Here is an 18,657-nt window from a genome sequence, read left to right as displayed (position 1 = left end):
GTGCGTAAAGTAGGTGATTTCCGACCAGTGTGAGGTATGCAGCGTGAACCGCAAAGGCGAGTTCTGTGTTCACACAAATACGAGTGCGAAGTTGTCGGCAGGAGCCGAAAAAAATTGCTGCAATTGCACGAGTAATGTACAGTAACGCTCATTAATGCCTTGGGCTTCCGGCTAACTCGTTTTCGGTCCGAAACAAAATATGAACTCGATTCTGTACGAATTATTCTAGACGAATTATGTGACAATGACTGGCGATGCAGCCGTCGTGAGAGATTGGGAGTCATTGTCACATAATTCGTATCGAATCGCAGTCGCATTTTATTTCGAACATTCGTATTTCATAAAAAATACATAGATCGTATTTCAATTCGGCCGAGGTGTTCACTGTTATGCACAACGTTTTATTCTTGCCACGTAATTAACATGTGTGCTACCAAGAATTAGTGTACTAACGTAAGTCACACAAAAGGGCCATATTTTAACGAATTGAAACATGCTGTAGCATGTATGATATGTATACAGAAATTTAATAATGTTTTTCTAGACCACATGGTATTACAGTGATGTATCGATTTGAAAATTTAATAACTACCTTAACAATTGTAAAAATTCAGTCTGTCTTGTTGATCCATGAATGGACATGTTTTTCTCACCTTTCAATTATCAAGGAGGTTGAAGTCGGTAACGTTATTGGAACGAAGCAATGGAAAAAAGTTCACTATTTTCCAATTTTAGAATGACGTTGAAGGAGCTAAATTTTCAAAATATGTCTTACATTATTACGGCTTACCGAGTTTTAGAAAATTTAGAAATTCCGAAATAACGGTTTTCCTCAATATGAATCGTTATAATAACGTTGCTAACTTCAGCATGATTAATTATCAACGTAGTAATATTTGAGATTGTTTGAATGAAATTACATTCAGAAGCACAAGTACTACATGTATAGCGGATAAGATGCAACCAGGAGGTTTCCTCAAACTTGAAGAATAAGTGTGACAATGAAGTATCACCGTCGGATTTCACTAGACATTTCATATTAAATAAATTCTTCACATTATCAATTCTTATTCTGTAGTAAATCAAGGATGAAGGTAACATCAGCGTTATTATTTAATGAAATGATCAGGAAATATCTTCACAATCTTACACATTACAAAGGGAACTTCGCCAGCGAACAGAGTAAAGGTAAGTTATTTTCAATGGTAATTTCTAAATGACGTTGGTTTCATCTGTTGATGTCGTAGTTTTTACTGCCTTTTTTGAATGCAATCTTGAATCTCTCAAAAATGGTTCATGCAATGTTTTATGAAGACGAATCGCCTTTTGGAGTCCGAACCCAGGACAGAGACCCAATGCTTCACTGGAGGCTTTGACGACTTTCTCCACAGACCCAAACGTTGACAAAAGAGTCATTGCGTCCGTTTTATTCACAGATCTTACTGATGTCAATGCATTGATGAGCTTGAAATAAAAAACGCCCGTACATAAATTTCGTACGTTTTGTAATTTAAAAATATTATCAAACAATTTGAATTTGACACACAGCTTATTTAGGCGTAATTTAAAATTAGACCGAAGTCGCAAAGGTTTATCAACGATTATAGATAGTATGCCTTGTTAAAACTACAGTATTGAAAAACTGCTAAATCTGACAGTTGAATGTCTCCAGTGATTGGAAATTAACTCAATACGTCGACTTGCTTCATTGTTTGAAATTACCAAAATTCTACTATTGAAACCTTGCTTACTTTCTCATGTGAAGATACATTTCCTCGTTCCATAATCATGTCAGGAGGTTTATTTTCATAGATCTTGTATGTTTCGATGATCTTGCCAGCATCTTCAGCATTCCAAGCTAGCATCAAGGTCAAATCAGCTAGAATACATATTCTCGTCAAGTGCTTCAAAGAATGGTGAGGCTCAGCAACATCGACCTGATGAAATATTTGTCAAAGTCTATCAATGTGTATTATCAAGTCTAAAATTTATTTCAGTATTTACTACTTCAATTGTAAATCAATTAATATCCGGTTATAAATAAATATAGCTACACTGAGAATAGAAGGATTCAATTTGCTGACAATAAGTCTTCATCAATTCAAATAATTTCTGTTACAGTCCTGAAAGTGCATTTAGTCAAAACTAGCAGCCCATTGCGGCTCTACCTGCGATTCAAATACTTTGGCAAAACTATTAGACATAGCCATATACTGTCATAGAATTTTTTTGTAGAGCTTATAGAGACTTTGATAACTTTTGAACATAACTTTCCTCTATCTGTAGGAATTTAGTCGGCTTTCGCATGAGTGTGTGATCCCGTTCCGACTTGGTTTACAAGTATTGTTACATCTTCATAACTATTGATTTGAAAATCTGATCAGACGTTGTAGCTATCAAAGAAAAAAATAAAAAGAATCTCAATCGGTTCAGTAGTTCTGAAGTTATAAGCGAACATACTGTTAGAAAGGGTGAAATCACCCGTCTTACCCCTTTTTTAATGATCTAGTAGTCATCATAGATAAAAGTTTATAAACCTCTTATGTCTTTAAAAAGAATAAGGTTGCTGCGTCAACCAACATTATTGTAAAAACAGTCTTGTTTCAGACTTTAAACTGAAAACACGTTCTCTGCTATTAAAGCTTCTCCATAACATTTTTATTTGCGCCTTTAATTGACTCTCTAAATAAGCTTGAGAACCCATATTTATTTTGTAACGTCTTAAAACGTTACAATACAGACAAACAGAGAGACGTTGTGTTTTATAATATAGGTATGTAGAAATGTAGAGAAGAGATGACGCCTCGTCTAAATTTGAAAATAAAAACACTGAAATTGTTAACAGATCTCAACTGACATAACTCATTTGTTGAAAGAATGTTGTTAACCTTTGTAGCGAACAGGATAAAGTGTTTTTTACGTGTATCATATAAAAAAAAAACATTTTAAGCTGTTCTGAGTATGGTATTACATAACCGATTGAGGAATATTTATGATAATCGAGATAATTTTTCCTTAAAACTTCGAATCCATTTAGAATTTTTCGTAAGATGATCGTGCTGTTATCGTATAATGAACTTTGTCAGCTATAAGGCTAAATAAATATCGTGCCGCTTTCATCTATTTATTTCATTGCAAGATCGGCTTTGTAGTTATATTCTACGAATCATTCGATTATTACGTCGTATGATAAAATATCGGTCCTAGCTGAATTGGTCCACAATTGGCCGAATCCTCCGGGTTCATACGGCTTTGTAATTTTCGTTGAAGGGTTAAATCTCATGCATGTATTGGCTATACATTCTCAACCAAAAGTGAGTCTCGTCGACAATATTGAATACTTTATGATAAGGTAAATAAATTTGAATAATAATAATGTCCAAAAACTATCAATAAATTGTTTAAACCAAAGATTGTTTCAGAAATTATTACGCAATTTTTTTCTATGTCATGTGTAATGGATTTGTTCCTTATTCCGAATACACATGATTTTTTAAAGAATTTCCTCATTATTCGGAAATTACCGTTTTCGAATTTTTAAATTTTGAAAAATGGAGGAAAAATCCTGAATGTTGGACACGTTTTCGGAAAAACGTTACACATTTTAATTAAGAAGTTTCCGCGGAATCGAGCGAACGGTTTCGTAAATACAGCCTTTGCAAATTTTCGAAAACAGTAATTTTGAAATAATGAGGAAATTCTTTAAAAATTCATGTGTATTCAAAAAAATCAACGAATTCATTTCGCATGACAAAAAAAAACATTCCGTATAAATTTGTTAAACAATTTATTGATAACTTTCGACACTATCATCATTCAAATTCAATTTTCTCATCGTCTATATTGTGGTTGATTTTTTCCGATTTTTATCTTATCACAAAGTATTCAATATTGTTGACGAGACTCACTTTTGGTTGAGAATGTATAGCCAGTACATCCTTAAATATACGAGTATAATCACCTGGGCCAATAGAACTCGGAGATCATACGCTTTGCCTAATAACTTGAGCCGGTCGTGGATGTAATCTGGATTCAATTGGTGATAGCGTATCGAGAGGAAGAGTGCACACGTTCCTCTGCCCATCACGTAGTCTGGAACTATATCATCAAACTCCCAGGGAACACTGGTTATAGACTTCAGCAAAGGATTTCCTTTCTAGAAATGAGAAGTGAATTTTAATTTTGATACGTTTTGTCTCCGATTTCAATTTTGCACATTGGTTCAGGCATGGGACTGGTATATGAGGTGTTCCATACCAACTCAATTCGCTAAGTCGTGATACGGCCCAAGAATATCACCCACATTTTTTGGTTCTTGTTTTTCGAATAAATCGTTCACAGTCTATGCATTTTCAAATTTTTTGTTAAAAAAAAGTCCCAATTGATTTTGAAAAACCACAAATCGAATTAATTCAAAAAAAAAACTTCACAAACTCGAGCGTGGAAGTTAATTTTTTTCAAATATCTTTAATTAAATTTTCTATTTTAACGCCAATACACCGCGCGTGTAGAGTACAAAATATATTACTGTAATCTACACCTGATATTTACAGTTTACGAAAACTTCGACTTTTCCTTCAGAACCGTTTATATAGAAAACCAGTTCACGTTAATTCGAGTATATGTAGATCCTGAACACCTGAGGTTTAATCGCTGAATTTTTAGTAATATACTGTGTTACAAGTGCCGAAAGTGGGCGATTTCCGATAAGTGTACCTGAGATTATAGCTCTCCGATTTTCTTCATTCTGTGATATGTTGTAATGCATTAAAAACATTACAGACAATGACAGGTACGTTATTTTCAGACTCAGGGAATGCATCCTTTATTTTTGAAAGGCAAACTTCAGGGATCATTTCTGTTCCTTATCCGGCCAGATTACCACGTAAAAAAAAATTCGTGCTCGATGTTTTTTAATGTACAATACATAAAAGCTTAAAGCAAATTGGTGAGGTAGGCCTTGGGTACTTTCTGTATGATTTGGGATGGAACACATACTGATAGGTATTGTATTTACAAATAACCTCATAATTAAACATCACGAGGTATCAGTTCTCGATTTTTATAAAACTTAGCACGTCCGTGCGACGCATCGTGATATACAACAATATTTCATCAGAATTAGCTCATTGATGAAGGAAAGCTTTTGCAACAGGACTGCCAGCCATGAAGCATTGATGGCACGTTAGGATAATTTGCTGATTTGTTTTTTTGGAATGCAATTTTTTTCAAAAACTAGATTTGCAAACGCATCAAATTGATTGAGTGTTTTCGGAGCATTTTGAAAAAGTCGATTTTCCGAAAAATGACAATATTGAAAATCTACATGGTCAAAGTAAGCAATGTTAAGGTACCAAAATATTGAAGACAATCTAATTAATTTGCAGCTTTTAAGCAGTTGTACGGAGAGAAGAAAAAGAGAGACACATCGGGGTTTTGGAAAAAAAATGCCCATGCGAACTATATTTTTTACTATAAAAGTAGCAAATTTTACTCTGCACAGTGATTTTCACTGATTCTACAGTAAATTCTACATTTTACGAAGTATAGTTTACGAAAAAAAACAGATGTGTCCCTCTTTTCCTGCAGTTTCGAGTAAAATCTGCTCTTTTATTCTCTCCGTGTGGCTTTGCATTATATGAACATATTTTTCTTAACAATTATTACGGTTTATTGAATTTCATATAATCCTAAACTTGCGATATAACGATTTTTCCTAAAAGTTCATCGCTGCATTAACATCACGATTGCTTTAACGTCATTTCACTTACTTGTAAAAATTAAATGGTGAATACTTTTCTGGCATTAAGTATAACGATTTCTACCTATCATATGCGTAAAGAGTGAGGCCCCTGGTAATATCTTCGACGTTATGAAAATCTGACCCTAGACATTGCTTCCAATAATAATCAGCAATTCTTGATAGTAAGAACTGTTAAATGAAATATATATTTAAAAGGCGGCCACAAGGTCTCAAGAATATGCAAAATTATAAAGCCAAAAAAATCAAGAATAATGCAAAAATTATTACTTTGACGATGCGAGAAATAACGTCCGACAATTATTTATAACTTTAACCTCGACTTATTTTAAGAACTCGGTTATTTGCATGAGTGATTTTAGCGCACCTGTTTAGGACTAACAAGGATAGCATTCAACTTCAGCGCTCCTTTAGGCTTCGACGGTCCAGCTACATTATTCTGTGGCAAGTCTTCTTTGAAAAATTCTGACTTCTTCAAGTTGGTGAAAGCAGCTACCGGTAAAAAAAAATCATACAATCTATAAGAACCAAAACTAGCTGAATTGTGCGAAATGGCAGATTAAAAATAGCTTGTAGAAGCATGTTTGATAATATAATAGGGAATTCGTAGACGAAAACAGGTAACAGACAAATATTATCAGGAAATGCTGTGAAGTGGTAAAGAAGTATAAATTAATCGCGTTAGCTAATTGTAATAGCCTACAAATTTGCAAATATGGGCTAACTAAGAAAAATTCAGAGTACCAACGTTTCACATGCCTGAAACAATCGTGAAGGCGTCGTAAAGTATACCAATCGGAAAACTGGATTTAAGAAAGGAGGTCAGGTGGAAGAAAAGTATACGCCGAGTGTCCGTGTCAGCGGATATATTCTGAAAACTTTTTGCACTGCGAATACCGAAATTCAAAGTGCATGGAGAAGATGTTTGGCCAAACAGTTTTGCCGTTCAGAACGAGGCACAGTCGCGCACGGTAGATTCGCAGTTTACGTACATGCCTTATTTTCAACCTGTGAATACGAGCTCGTCTGAATATTCGATTATGCCATTTTTAAGGGTGAACCATATACTCTTGATTCTGGAATAGTACATTATGTAACAAGGGAATAAAGTCGAAGATTATTCCCGGGGGTGTGTTTCTCGCTTCGCTCAGGCAGCAATCACCTCCGGGAATAATCGGCTTTCATTTCAGTGTTGTACATGGAACTTTATTGACTTAAAAACTAGAAGCATTTTGATTTAAATTATCCATTCGTCGCTATCGAACCTTATTTTATTTTTAAATTAACTTGTTTAATTGACATGATTATATCACCGCGTATTACCACGAGTTGCAATAATGCATTCTTTGGCGTGTTAGGTGCAGACGGTTGTCTCCAGACACCGTCTGAGGCACAATTTTGACAGGTACCTCCCGAGCGGCTTAAAAAAAATACCTGGTTTGTTCTTCGCTCTGCTAAAGTGCGAGTTCCACTTACTGCAATTAACCCTTACGCACTAGCAGGGGCAAGGTTCATAGCCAAAAGTTGAGTTTAATTACAGTTTTGTTATTCCGATTTATTAAATGAATACTCTACTACAGAAATATGCCAAAATAACATATAAGGAATATGTATACGGTGGTTGAAATATGGATCTTCGTTGTTCAATAAGGCAAACAGAGTTTGAATGGGTGGAAGACGGTCAGATGCTCATTTCCCAGGGTGGCATGATGCGGATCCTTATGTGCTCCAGCGACAAAGCGCAAAGGTAAAACAGAGCAGGAACCTTGGCGAGGATCACTCAACCGCCTCTTAGATATTGATTGACTTTTAGACTGCCTGATAGGTTTTCCTCAAGTCGGTGTATACAACGGTGGACTTTGGTAGGAGCCATTGGACAATCGCGTGCTGTTCACCCTCGGTGTGGTCAACCAGGCTGCGAGTTCGTTAAATTAAATAGGTTATCTTCCGTTGGCGACGGAACTCGAGGCTCAACGTTATTGCGACGTGCAAAAAACAATGGTAAGAAAACTAAAATATTCTATATTGCATGTAAAATTGCGCTGGCTGCGACTTTTTTGCGCCAATGATGCATATAAGGCTTTGATGATAGTAGTCAAAATATGGGACACTGACGTAGATAGCAAAAACTGAGTACAGCAATACGACTCAAACGTGGTCAGCAATGTGAAATATACCTGCCACGAAATCGTAAAATAAAATGAAACTATCTGTCACTTATTCTCCATGTAAATAGCGCCCAATTGCATTTTCATCATACAACAATTAGCGTTTATGAGTGAACCAAAAAATTACAAATTCGACACAATATATTTGTTTTAAAATCGTTAGTTGAAATAATTATAAGTTGCAGGCTTGTAATTTAATTGTCGGATGGTTCTACTTCACTTTCCCATTTAATGGTAGAGACTTCATATTGGCCAAGTTCGGATCGTATTTCGCCACAGTCAGTTTTACCTACGATTTTATCCACCACACAAATTTATTGTCACTTACATATTTTAACTATTACCATAACCTTATGGGACGCATGTGACTACGGTTAACCCATCCCCCCCTCGCCTCGCAGAAGCTATTGGTTTATGGGGACGTACCCGAAAGGATGTGGCGGGTTTGCAAGTCAATATCATTATTATTATCATTATTATTACACGAATCAATTGTGCAAAAAAATTGCAGGTCGCGCATGTTTACATGCAATGCTGAACACATACATCCAAGTATTGTTTACTTCGCGCCACCGTAATGCCAGGGAATGCATACTTGCAACTAGCAAAGTCAATCACATAAATAGATTGTAAGATAAACACAACACAAGTTTCTTGTCTGAAGCCCCCCTGGGAGGATGAGGGGGCGGCGAGGAGGGCGGAGCGGGTGGAAGTAAGCTAAGCCCTCCTCCTCGCGCTGTACCTCTATTCCGAAACAGTGCTAACCATAAATAAATGAGGTGTCACTACAAATATGTTGCAAAAAAAGATTGCGATCGTGAAATATGATTTTTACGCTGAAAAGACGGAAAGGAAGCCGGTGCAAATTTGATTTCACCGAAAATGAAGAACGCATAATTCACACTCGAAAATGGTATGGCTGAGTTTTTAGATGAGCTGATATTACGAGATTGGGGAGGCCGCTCAACAACATAAAAACGGTATCAACGCACGAAATGCGTTTCTCGATGACTTAATAGTCAGTAATCTGAGACTCGGAAATAAAGAGCGCATAATTCACCTCTGTGAAGAGTTAGCCCCGCATTTTTCAAATATTGAAATTATGAACGGAGTTCTAGGTTCATTTCAAACAGTTCTAGAGTTCTTTATCGATTTTAGTAATAGTTCTACTATTAGGGGTGTGAAAACCCCCCTAAGAAAATTTTACACGGTTGAGGGGCCAAATTCACAAAAATAAAACTTCAAAATTTCGAATAAATTTTTCGTTCGAGCTCGGATCGAAAAATTTCATAAGAACTATCGACAGAACTCTTGTAGGGCTACTCAGAACTCTTTCGACAAGAACCGAAACTCGAAGCGGAACTTTTTTATGTCGACAAAACTGATTTTGAGTTTGAAAATCCCCAATAACTTTTTCGTGCGAGCTCGGAACTTTACAGGAGTGCATAATTCGCAGAATGACAGTTACGAATTTTTTTGACTAGATGTCATGTTGAATTTCTTCATATCGAAGACATCTTAAGAAATTCTTTCATGATAAAACCCACTGAAACTTACTTAACCCTTTCGGCCCTAGCGGTGACTATAGCCACCCAACGCCCGACGCTCGCTCTGTCCGAGCGGTGACCATAGTAACCCAACATTTGACGCTCGTTATGTACGAACGGTGACTTAGGTCACTCGCGACTCTTCATGACCAGAATATATATGTTATCTCCATGGTAATCCATCGCAAGTATTTTGCACTTGTTTTACGCTGCCTAATAATAAACTGACGAAACGAGCAACACTATATGAAACATATTTGAACAGTACGCTTGTCTCGGCTCGCTCAGACGTTCGGAATATTTTCACGGTATGTGTTAATTTTTCTGCATTAACACATCATTTCATTTTATTATATTTTTCGTTTATTTTGTACCCCTCAAAGATAATGAAGAGGAATTGCAAAAGAAGGAAAGGAAACTGTTACTCCATCGAAAATGAGAGCAATGAGATATATGACAAATCTTCGGACTTCGATAGCGATAGTGCAGTCAATAATATTTATACTAGAAAGAAGCCAATTCGTCGGATAAAAGTACTTAGCACGTCAGCATCAGAAGATGATAATATTGAAGATGCTTTGCCATCAACTTCATTCCATAATATCCAATGGACTACGAAGAATGCTGAATTAACATTTTATAATTTTGATCTTTCCAATTCCGGACTTCAGACAGAAAACTTACAATTTTCCTCTACAATATTACGTTATTTTGAATCATTCTTTTCACCTGATCTTGTAGACTTTATTGTAGATAAGACAAATGAGTATTGGGCACGTATAGTAAGTGATAAGACGTGTCGTGTCAAAATTGGAACAACTGTTGACGAACTATACTGTTTTCTCGCTTGTACCTTACTAATGTCGCGAAATAAAAAATTAGCGCTTCGTGAATATTGGTCCAAGGATAAACTTTTAAAATCTGATATTTTTAGCGAAATTATGTGTAGAGATAGATATTTAGTTTTATTGAAAATGTTGCATTTTAGTGATGATAATCAAAATTCTTGTGATCGGTTGCAAAAAATTAGTAGCGTTTCAAGCAGACTTCAAAAATCGTTCAAAGATTTGTTTTATCCGTTTCAAAATTTATGTGTACATGAAAGTCTATTAGTGTACAAAGGTAGGCTATCTTTTAAACAGTATATACCGGCCAAGAGAAGCCGATTTGGCATCGAATCATATGTATTATGTGATTGTAAAACTGGCTATGTACTAGATATCGTATATACGGGCAGTGAATCACACGTGACAGAGAACATGGAAAACATTGGCAAAACAGGAAACATCGTTTTAACACTTTTGAAACCGTACTTGGGAAAAGGTCATTCACTGTATGTTGATAATTATTATAGCAGTCCCGCTCTTTTTAATTTATTACATACAAATGTAACGAATTCTTGTGGAACTGTAAAGCGAAGACGAAAAGGAATGCCTGTAATGGACAGAAAATTAGAAAAAGGCGAGGTTGATTTTCGGACATCAAGTAATTTGCTGGCCCTTAAATGGCGAGATAAAAGGGATGTACTTATGTTACCTACTTTCCATACTAGCGAATTTATATCTACAGGAAAAAGAAATTATAGGACGCAAGAAATCGTATATAAACCTAAATGTGTAGTCGATTATAATTTGTCAATGGGAGCTGTCGACAAATGTGATATGGTCATAAGTTCTATTAAATCCGTTAGAAAATCTATAAAATGGTACAAGAAATACTTTTTTCATTTGCTAGATATTGCCGTTTGGAATTCTTATTGTTTATATAAATACAAAACAGAAAAAGATATGTCTATAGCTGCTTTTCATCTTGAATTAGTACGGCAAATTTTTCGAAAATATCATAAAAACGATGTTAGACGTAGCGGTCCTAAATCTGCGGATAAATATCCTTTGAGACTTACTTTGAGACATTTCCCAGCGATTTACACTAACGAGAAAACAAAACGAAAAAGTGCACTGAGAAAGTGTGTTGTTTGTATTAAGAATGGTGTTCAACGACAATCACATTATCAATGTAAAACATGTGACGTAGGCCTTTGCGTATTACATACCCGTCCTTTCAAACTTATCATACAAAATTACATTATTAAATTATAAAATCTGGATGTTTATGTGTTTCATTTATATTATTAAATTATATTTTCTAATTGCATTATGTTATAATTTTTTAAGCTTTTTTTTTTACGAGCGACTGCACTCGCTCTGCGTAAGATAGCGTGGTATTGTGCGTCTGACGGGCGTTTGCAGTTGTTCCGCAAGTACGGACGCTTGCCGCGACTGCTCGGTCAGCGGGGACGGCGCGACGTAGAATGCGTCCGTACCGAAAGGGTTAACGCCAAATTTAATTAAACCATGATTTGAGAGGGAGTAATTTACTCTTCAAAATGACCTGGTCAATTATCGGAAATTCCCAAAATTAAGTAGTTGGAAGGGTTGACTGTCATATATAATCAGCTTTCCACTAAAAATTATTTTCTTCTCGTTACGAAGTAGAGCGGAAAATTTTTCGATTACGCCATGCAACAGTGCACAATTTGACATTTTTTAAAATCACGACCACGTGGGGAAGGGGGGGGGAGATTCTACAGTGATCGATCTTTACTTCGATAAAAAAAAAAAACTAACCATGAATCCATGCAACAACGGATGGAACTTGTTTTGAAAACACTTTTCATAACCTCAAAGGCGGTGACGGCTTATTGTTTAGCCTAAGACCCAACGGTTACTATACTTTGGTTCACTCTCAACGAACACAGTGCGGATCTAAAAAAAATATACAAGTTCTAGCGGCGTAAAATCTTGTTACATCAGATACAGAGCCCTGGGACTGTTTCTACAATTGGTTCCACCGTGCACACGCAAAAGTAACGTACCGCCAAGCGTAGAACTAACTTTGGGTTGTTTTGGAGGCGACGAAGTGTCATCTGAATCTTGTTTACTTCGATCCATAACGTTTCTACTAGTAGATTTTTGTTTGGCTGAGGTACGATGTCACTGAATTTTATACACCGCACGTATATATTTGAAAACAAAGAATTTTTCCTTTCGTTTTCTACTTTTGAATGGTGTCGAGTTCAGAGAAAAGTAACCTAGCAAAACTGAAGCATTAGGCTGGATTTACATGTGCAGCCTTAGAGCATATACAACTAGAAATAGCTACCCATGCCGTCAACCTCCAGCAGAGCAGCAAACTCAAGACAATTTATGAGCAGCGCTGCTACTGCTGCGTCAAATCACTAGGCAGATGATAGTAATATCTAGTAAGTTACTAAACTGCTGCTACCCATGAAGGCCGTGTTCGAAAATTGACCGACAGTACTGTTGGCAATCTTTCATCTCTTTTGTGCTGCCGAGTTCATGAACAGTTCTGTCTCTGTCCTAGGGAATTTTTAGTACTGGCAGTCAATTTACGAACACGGCCGAAATCTCACCTTTAAGAGCATACCCATGCCAGTGCGCGCCTCAGAGCATTTACTACTGAAGGAAGTCTCGCGTGTGCAGAAAGTGTGGCGAACGAGTGATAGAGCATTCATGCCGTCTACTGCATACACACAGCCTATCTCTCTCGCTCTACAATCTGGTTGGCCTGCTTGGTTGGCCATAGTTTTCGCGACATTGACCTCATGGGTAGCTACCTTCAGTAGTATATGCTCTATGGTGCGCACCGACACAGCCGGTGAAATCCAACTAGAGAATTTCCTACTTATATCCGCATCGTATGATTGGTGAGTCATTGAAATGGACCGTATAAAATCTGTATCGTGGATATCGTGTCTATATGGTGAAAACTGGTGTCAACATGAGAGTGGTCACCGGTGATTAAGTAAGTTGACGAAGTCAAGTAGTAGAAAACTCCTCGTGATGTTATCGCGGTTTTGTGGTTACTCGGTGAACAAGTAACGATCTCCCAGCATGATAATAACTTATCGATACGTACAACTCAGCTGAAAGGCGTGGCTCAAAAGATGTTTAAATTGTATATTGCCAAATAGTGTAGAATAAGTTAAAAAATCAGTGCAGTACCTCGAGCGCACGAGTGACACGTCCTCACGTCCTGAGGGGAATCCGGCTGTTATACACGCATTTAAATCAGCCGCTCAACGCACGGCTGTCAAAAATATGACTGTAACACTGGCGAAGCACCAACATGCCAAATACTTCCAAAGATTTATTCATCTACTGCCCAATCAGTTGGCAGTGCACGATTCCATCAGGTTAACAATGGCGTTTTTCGCCCTCTCTGGTCTTGATGTTTTGAATTCATTGGATGTATTAAGCGAACAGAAACGGTCTGAGGCCATTGAATGGATATACCGCCTTCAAGTTCGTGGAGCTGGCCCAAGGTCTGGATTTCAGGGATCAACTTCTGTCCCCAAGGAAGCTAGCAAATACCAGACCGGACATCTTGCCATGACGTATCTTGGGCTTGCTTCCCTTTTAACTTTAGGGGATGATCTTAGTCGGATAGATAAAAAGTCTATCATCCAAGGTGTTCGCGCTTGCCAAAATGACGACGGTTCATTCACAGCCACATTAACCGGTAGTGAAAGCGATATGAGGTTTATCTATTGTGCTTGCTGCATTTCGGCGATTCTTGATGATTGGTCAGGCATTGACAAGCGCAAAGCTATTAACTATATCAAAGAAAGCATTGTGAGCAATAAACTGGATTATTTGGTCATAAAACTTGGCTAGGCATTAGATAATGAGCATTATTATTACTTTGACAAGTCTTATTACAGAGCTGAACTACATTCAGTGTAAAGAAATTTGGAATTTGCTTTCCATAATATGCTTGAAAAATGCATCAATTCTAAATGTTCGAATCTGTATTACTATAATTTGCTCTTACCGTCGTAGTTAAAAGGTTAAAATTCTCTTGATTTTAATCAAATTTGCTTATATCCATATATGAAAAGTATATTTCCAAACTCATAATAATTTTCTTTTCAATATTCCTTTATTGTCTTACTTATTCATATTTATATACATGTATCAGAACTATTATATAGACAGATTTCCTATAACTCAAAATGCTATTCATTTTTAGTCCTACGATGGAGGAATTGGTCAGGGTCCTGGTCTGGAGTCCCATGGTGGAAGTACATTCTGTGCAGTAGCAAGCCTGCTCTTGATGGACAATCTGACAAGTGCCTTGAGTGAAAAACAGTTGAATAGGTTGAGATATTGGTGTCTCATGAGGCAAATCGGTGGTTTTCACGGAAGACCCAACAAACCTGAAGACACTTGTTATAGTTTTTGGGTGGGAGCTACACTACAAATTTTAGGCGTCAGACATCTTACTGATGCTACAGAGAATCGAGCTTATGTCCTCACAACACAAGATTCAGTTCTGGGCGGTTTATCAAAGTTTGATACTTCTGCACCAGATCCTTTACATACCTATCTAGGTAAATTTAAAATAACATGTTAGATCATACTGTTCATTCGTTAGACTACTAATTTTTACATGGCTACCTTTGCCCTACTAATTATAATTTTATTGCAGTTTTTCTGATATTTTACTAACCAAAATGCGAGATATCATGTATTGCTGTGACTTGAAGGCATTGAAGAGTTGCAGTATCAGTTCAAGTGCTTAAGAGCTGTTTTTTATTTTTATACTATCTGTAAATACTTGAAAAGATGTGGAAATTCACAATAAGCAACTGTCATTAGATTTTTTCTGCTCTCTTCTAACTTTTGAAGAATAATTGTGCAATATTCTTCAATAATAGAATTCCTATTACTTCAATTAGACACCTATGGATTAGTATAATTGTGCATCTTTTTTTTTTCTTGTTGAGGAATTAGACAATGCGGGCACTCCAAACCATTTTAACTCACAATTAGGCATGAATCTCACTTTTTCAATTTCACTCTCATCTTAGTATATTATAAGACGTGACCGAGAAACACCAGTTGCAAAAACTTGGTTTTTTTTTTTAAATTCAATAGCCTGTCAGTAAATCGTGTGAAATCGCTGTTAGCCATAATTAATTTTGATCAAATCTGTATGGTAAATTCATCATAATCAGACGACAATATTGAGCCCTTAGAAAAGATAAACGTGCAGTAACTTCAGAAGACGTGATATCATAAATTAAAAAAAAACTCGCGTAATGTGACTGAAAGAGAAAAACAAGAAAAACGGGAATTGCAGAAAAATTAGGAAAAATTTCTAATTCGGAGATCTTGCAGTGTGTTCAAATCTCGATGAAGAATTTCTTTCTCTTCGCCTTTTTAGGTACCTTTTCCTCTTTTAGTCAACTTTAAATTAATTTCCCATTTCATTCGCTTATACCCCTCAAGGGGTAACTCTACTGTATAAACAAAGGGAAAGCGTTTTTTTGACAATTTTTTTCAAATAGAAGAAAAAGTCATAAAATAATGATATTTAAGGAAGTTATTAGGCATATATTTAAGTATAATACAAAACATTATTATCAACAAATATTCTGTAACGGCGACACTAGAGTCATTCTTGCGAGTCATGTTGAATTCAGGAGTATGCGGCGTAACTGGTGAAAAGTTGAATATGGATAAAAAAATTTTAAATCACTCAATCTACATATCAATAACTACAGAACTGCAGTGGTACCATTTTTCAACATTTGTTGTTGATATTTTTTTGTTATACTTAAACGTATGCCCAATAATTTCCTTAAATATTATTATCTTATTACCTTGTCTTCAATGCAAAAAAAAAAAATCGTCAAATTTTTAGGTTTTTACAGTGGTGTTATCCCTTAAACTAAACTACCCACACCTTTGCTCTGGAACCAGGCAAAACTTTCATCTTTTTACACAAAATGGGCTATCTCCATTTTATTGAAATCAGAATTTTTGCTAATTGTCAAATTGCCAGAACATTACTACTTTTTAATCCCAAATAACAAATCGTGTTTTTGTGATACAGTGCAAAGTGCCAGAAAGTGAATGACATTGAAAATATATTGAAAAAAAAATTATGTGCAAGTAGAAATGGCCTAGATACAGAATACTTAAGAACAGTATATAAAAACAACGTCCTAAAGTATTGTCTCAAATTCACAAACTCTATTTTATTTGGGTGGAAAAAAATTCAAAACTGTAGTACAATATTTTTGAACCCAATCCGTTTTAAATATTCGAAATCAAGAGGAGAAATAATTAAGAATGCAAATAAATTACACACCCACGTAGAAATTTAGGAAGAAAGTGGTTTAGTTTACAAATTGAGGGTTTGATGGGTGGCTTTTCTCTATGTCATGTCACGTTGAAAAAAACAGGTTTCTGACCCTTGACCTCTTCCACATTTTACAAAATAGTTATGTAGGTAATATTTGATCACTAATACAGCCTCGTGAGTGTGTAATTTGTTGTCGACAAAAATATTTTTTCGAATCTTTAATGATGTGTGGAACTCTACTGATACAGCTAAGATTTTTCTGATCACTATCTATGATTATTTTATCTGTGAATTATTGCATTGCGAATGCAATATGGAAAAAAAACACTGATGTTAAAAAGCAAGCAACACAACTACTCAAGACTGGTTGGTCTACATGAAGTTACCTTAATAATCATTTATTTTTACAGGACTTTGTGGTTTAAGTCTTCTCGGAGAGCCCGGCCTTCAAGCAGTGAATGCAGCATTAAACATCTCCCAGAGTGCTTTTGATCATTTAGAAGAGATACATAAAATTTGGGCAGGAGACTGAGTTCTATAGTGAAAAATGGAACGATTAGTTGACGAATATTGAGTAATCATTATGTTCATATCAAGCGCACATGTCAAAGCACACCTGAATCAGTGTTACTCTCTATTTTGGTACAGAAGGCAAACATTAATGATGTGATGATGGAGAGAATACACCTATTACAAAGCATAAAAGTATTGCGGGTTAGACTATTTGTTGAAATCATAATATTGTTCCAATGGCCAATTGTCGATATCCCTCGAGTCACAACAAAATGCCTATGATGCCATTCCATACATAATTTATATATTATACAAAATTATTAAGTGTAATGCAGAAGTATGATGTATTATTTAGATGAGATAGTATTGTGTACTTGTCAATTATCATTGTTATTGAAACGGTTCTAAAGTCTCGTTACCTTTCATTCATTAAAGTGGTTATTCAGAAACAAGAAATTATGTGAATACTGTGTATTGAAGGCAGTGCTAAAAACTCCCTAGGACAGAGGCAAAACTACTCACGAACTCGGCAGCGCAAAAGAGGAACTGCCCTGAGCTGGATGCGCTAAAACTGGACAAATTCCCGGGATTAATGTCTGATTACAGTTGTTTTAATTTTTACGAATAAAAGCTCGGCTATCAAACGTTACAATTGCGTTATCAGACACCTTCTCTATGTATATACATTCAAAAATTTCAACATATGGATTGCAACCTTATGCACTAAATAATTGCTCCATGAATCATGATCTGACGCAAATTCAATTGATTTTCATAAAAATCATTTAATGCTCATTTGTGGGTGTTCGAAAATCGATTCACAACGCTTAGGAGTCAATTATTGATGAGTAATATTTACTAGCGTTTTCAACTGGTTGCGCTTGGTATGCACTACGTGTAATTCGCCTCATTTATAACCAATAGCAAAACTGCAATTCTAGGGGAACTACACTTGGCGTGCACTGAGCCGGTTGAAAACGCTACAAGACAATGTTCCAGGAAATTTTATCTTAAGTTGTTCTCAGTGCTCTAGTTTTTGTTACAATTGAATTTTGTTTAGATGAAATAGTGTTTCTACTTGAACAAGCATTAATTACAGAGGCACGTATTTAAATTTGAATAAAGATAATTGGACAGCAATATATCCCAGAACTGAATAAAATAATTTCGAATTATATTTTATTATGTCTATTACTTTTTTTCCTTTCATCGAGGTAAGTAAAGTGATCGCATATCATTTAGCACCGATAGCAAAAATATAATGCTTTTTAATCGGTATCTTTAATAAAAAAATAAGTAGAGTTTGAGAATCAACATAACCTCACAAACTTATTATAAATTTTTGGTGAAGACGGCTTCACGAAAGAAAAAACGCGAATAGTGTGATCTCTGCGAAATTGTTACACGTAGGCAGCCTCAATATTTTTTTTTTTTTTTTAATTTCATAGAATTGTTTGGAGAAAGATTAGTTAAAAATTTCAAATTATATCGATTA

The 18,657-nt window shown here is 35.8% G+C and overlaps 2 protein-coding genes across 4 annotated transcripts; one reads left to right on the top strand and one right to left on the bottom strand.

Annotated features, from left to right (window-relative positions):
- Positions 1–506: 506 nt before the first annotated feature.
- Positions 507–12,623, bottom strand: LOC124301401 (DNA excision repair protein ERCC-1). 3 transcript variants are annotated; one of them, XM_046756374.1, is made up of 5 exons: positions 12,352–12,623; positions 6,129–6,253; positions 3,962–4,156; positions 1,752–1,937; positions 507–1,464 (listed from the first exon to the last, which is right to left on the bottom strand). In XM_046756374.1, the coding sequence occupies exons 1-5, from the start codon at positions 12,425–12,427 to the stop codon at positions 1,213–1,215; spliced, it is 834 nt and encodes a 277-aa protein (XP_046612330.1). In that variant the 5' UTR covers positions 12,428–12,623; the 3' UTR covers positions 507–1,212. The 3 variants fall into 3 exon arrangements, with proteins under 3 accessions (XP_046612330.1, XP_046612333.1, XP_046612331.1); XM_046756377.1 differs by lacking the exon at positions 6,129–6,253 and having other exon boundaries at positions 12,352–12,622; XM_046756375.1 differs by lacking the exon at positions 6,129–6,253 and having other exon boundaries at positions 12,371–12,622.
- Positions 12,624–13,158: 535 nt separating this feature from the next.
- On the top strand, positions 13,159–18,339 carry LOC124301399 (geranylgeranyl transferase type-1 subunit beta). The gene is made up of 3 exons (XM_046756370.1): positions 13,159–14,131; positions 14,529–14,889; positions 17,060–18,339. The coding sequence occupies exons 1-3, from the start codon at positions 13,598–13,600 to the stop codon at positions 17,179–17,181; spliced, it is 1,017 nt and encodes a 338-aa protein (XP_046612326.1). The 5' UTR covers positions 13,159–13,597; the 3' UTR covers positions 17,182–18,339.
- The last annotated feature ends 318 nt before the right edge of the window (positions 18,340–18,657 follow it).

This window comes from Neodiprion virginianus, chromosome 3 (genome assembly GCF_021901495.1).
Source record: "Neodiprion virginianus isolate iyNeoVirg1 chromosome 3, iyNeoVirg1.1, whole genome shotgun sequence".
Lineage (NCBI taxonomy): Eukaryota > Metazoa > Arthropoda > Insecta > Hymenoptera > Diprionidae > Neodiprion > Neodiprion virginianus.
The sequence above is the reverse complement of the archived record's forward strand: the minus strand, read 5'-3'. Positions and strand labels throughout refer to the sequence as shown.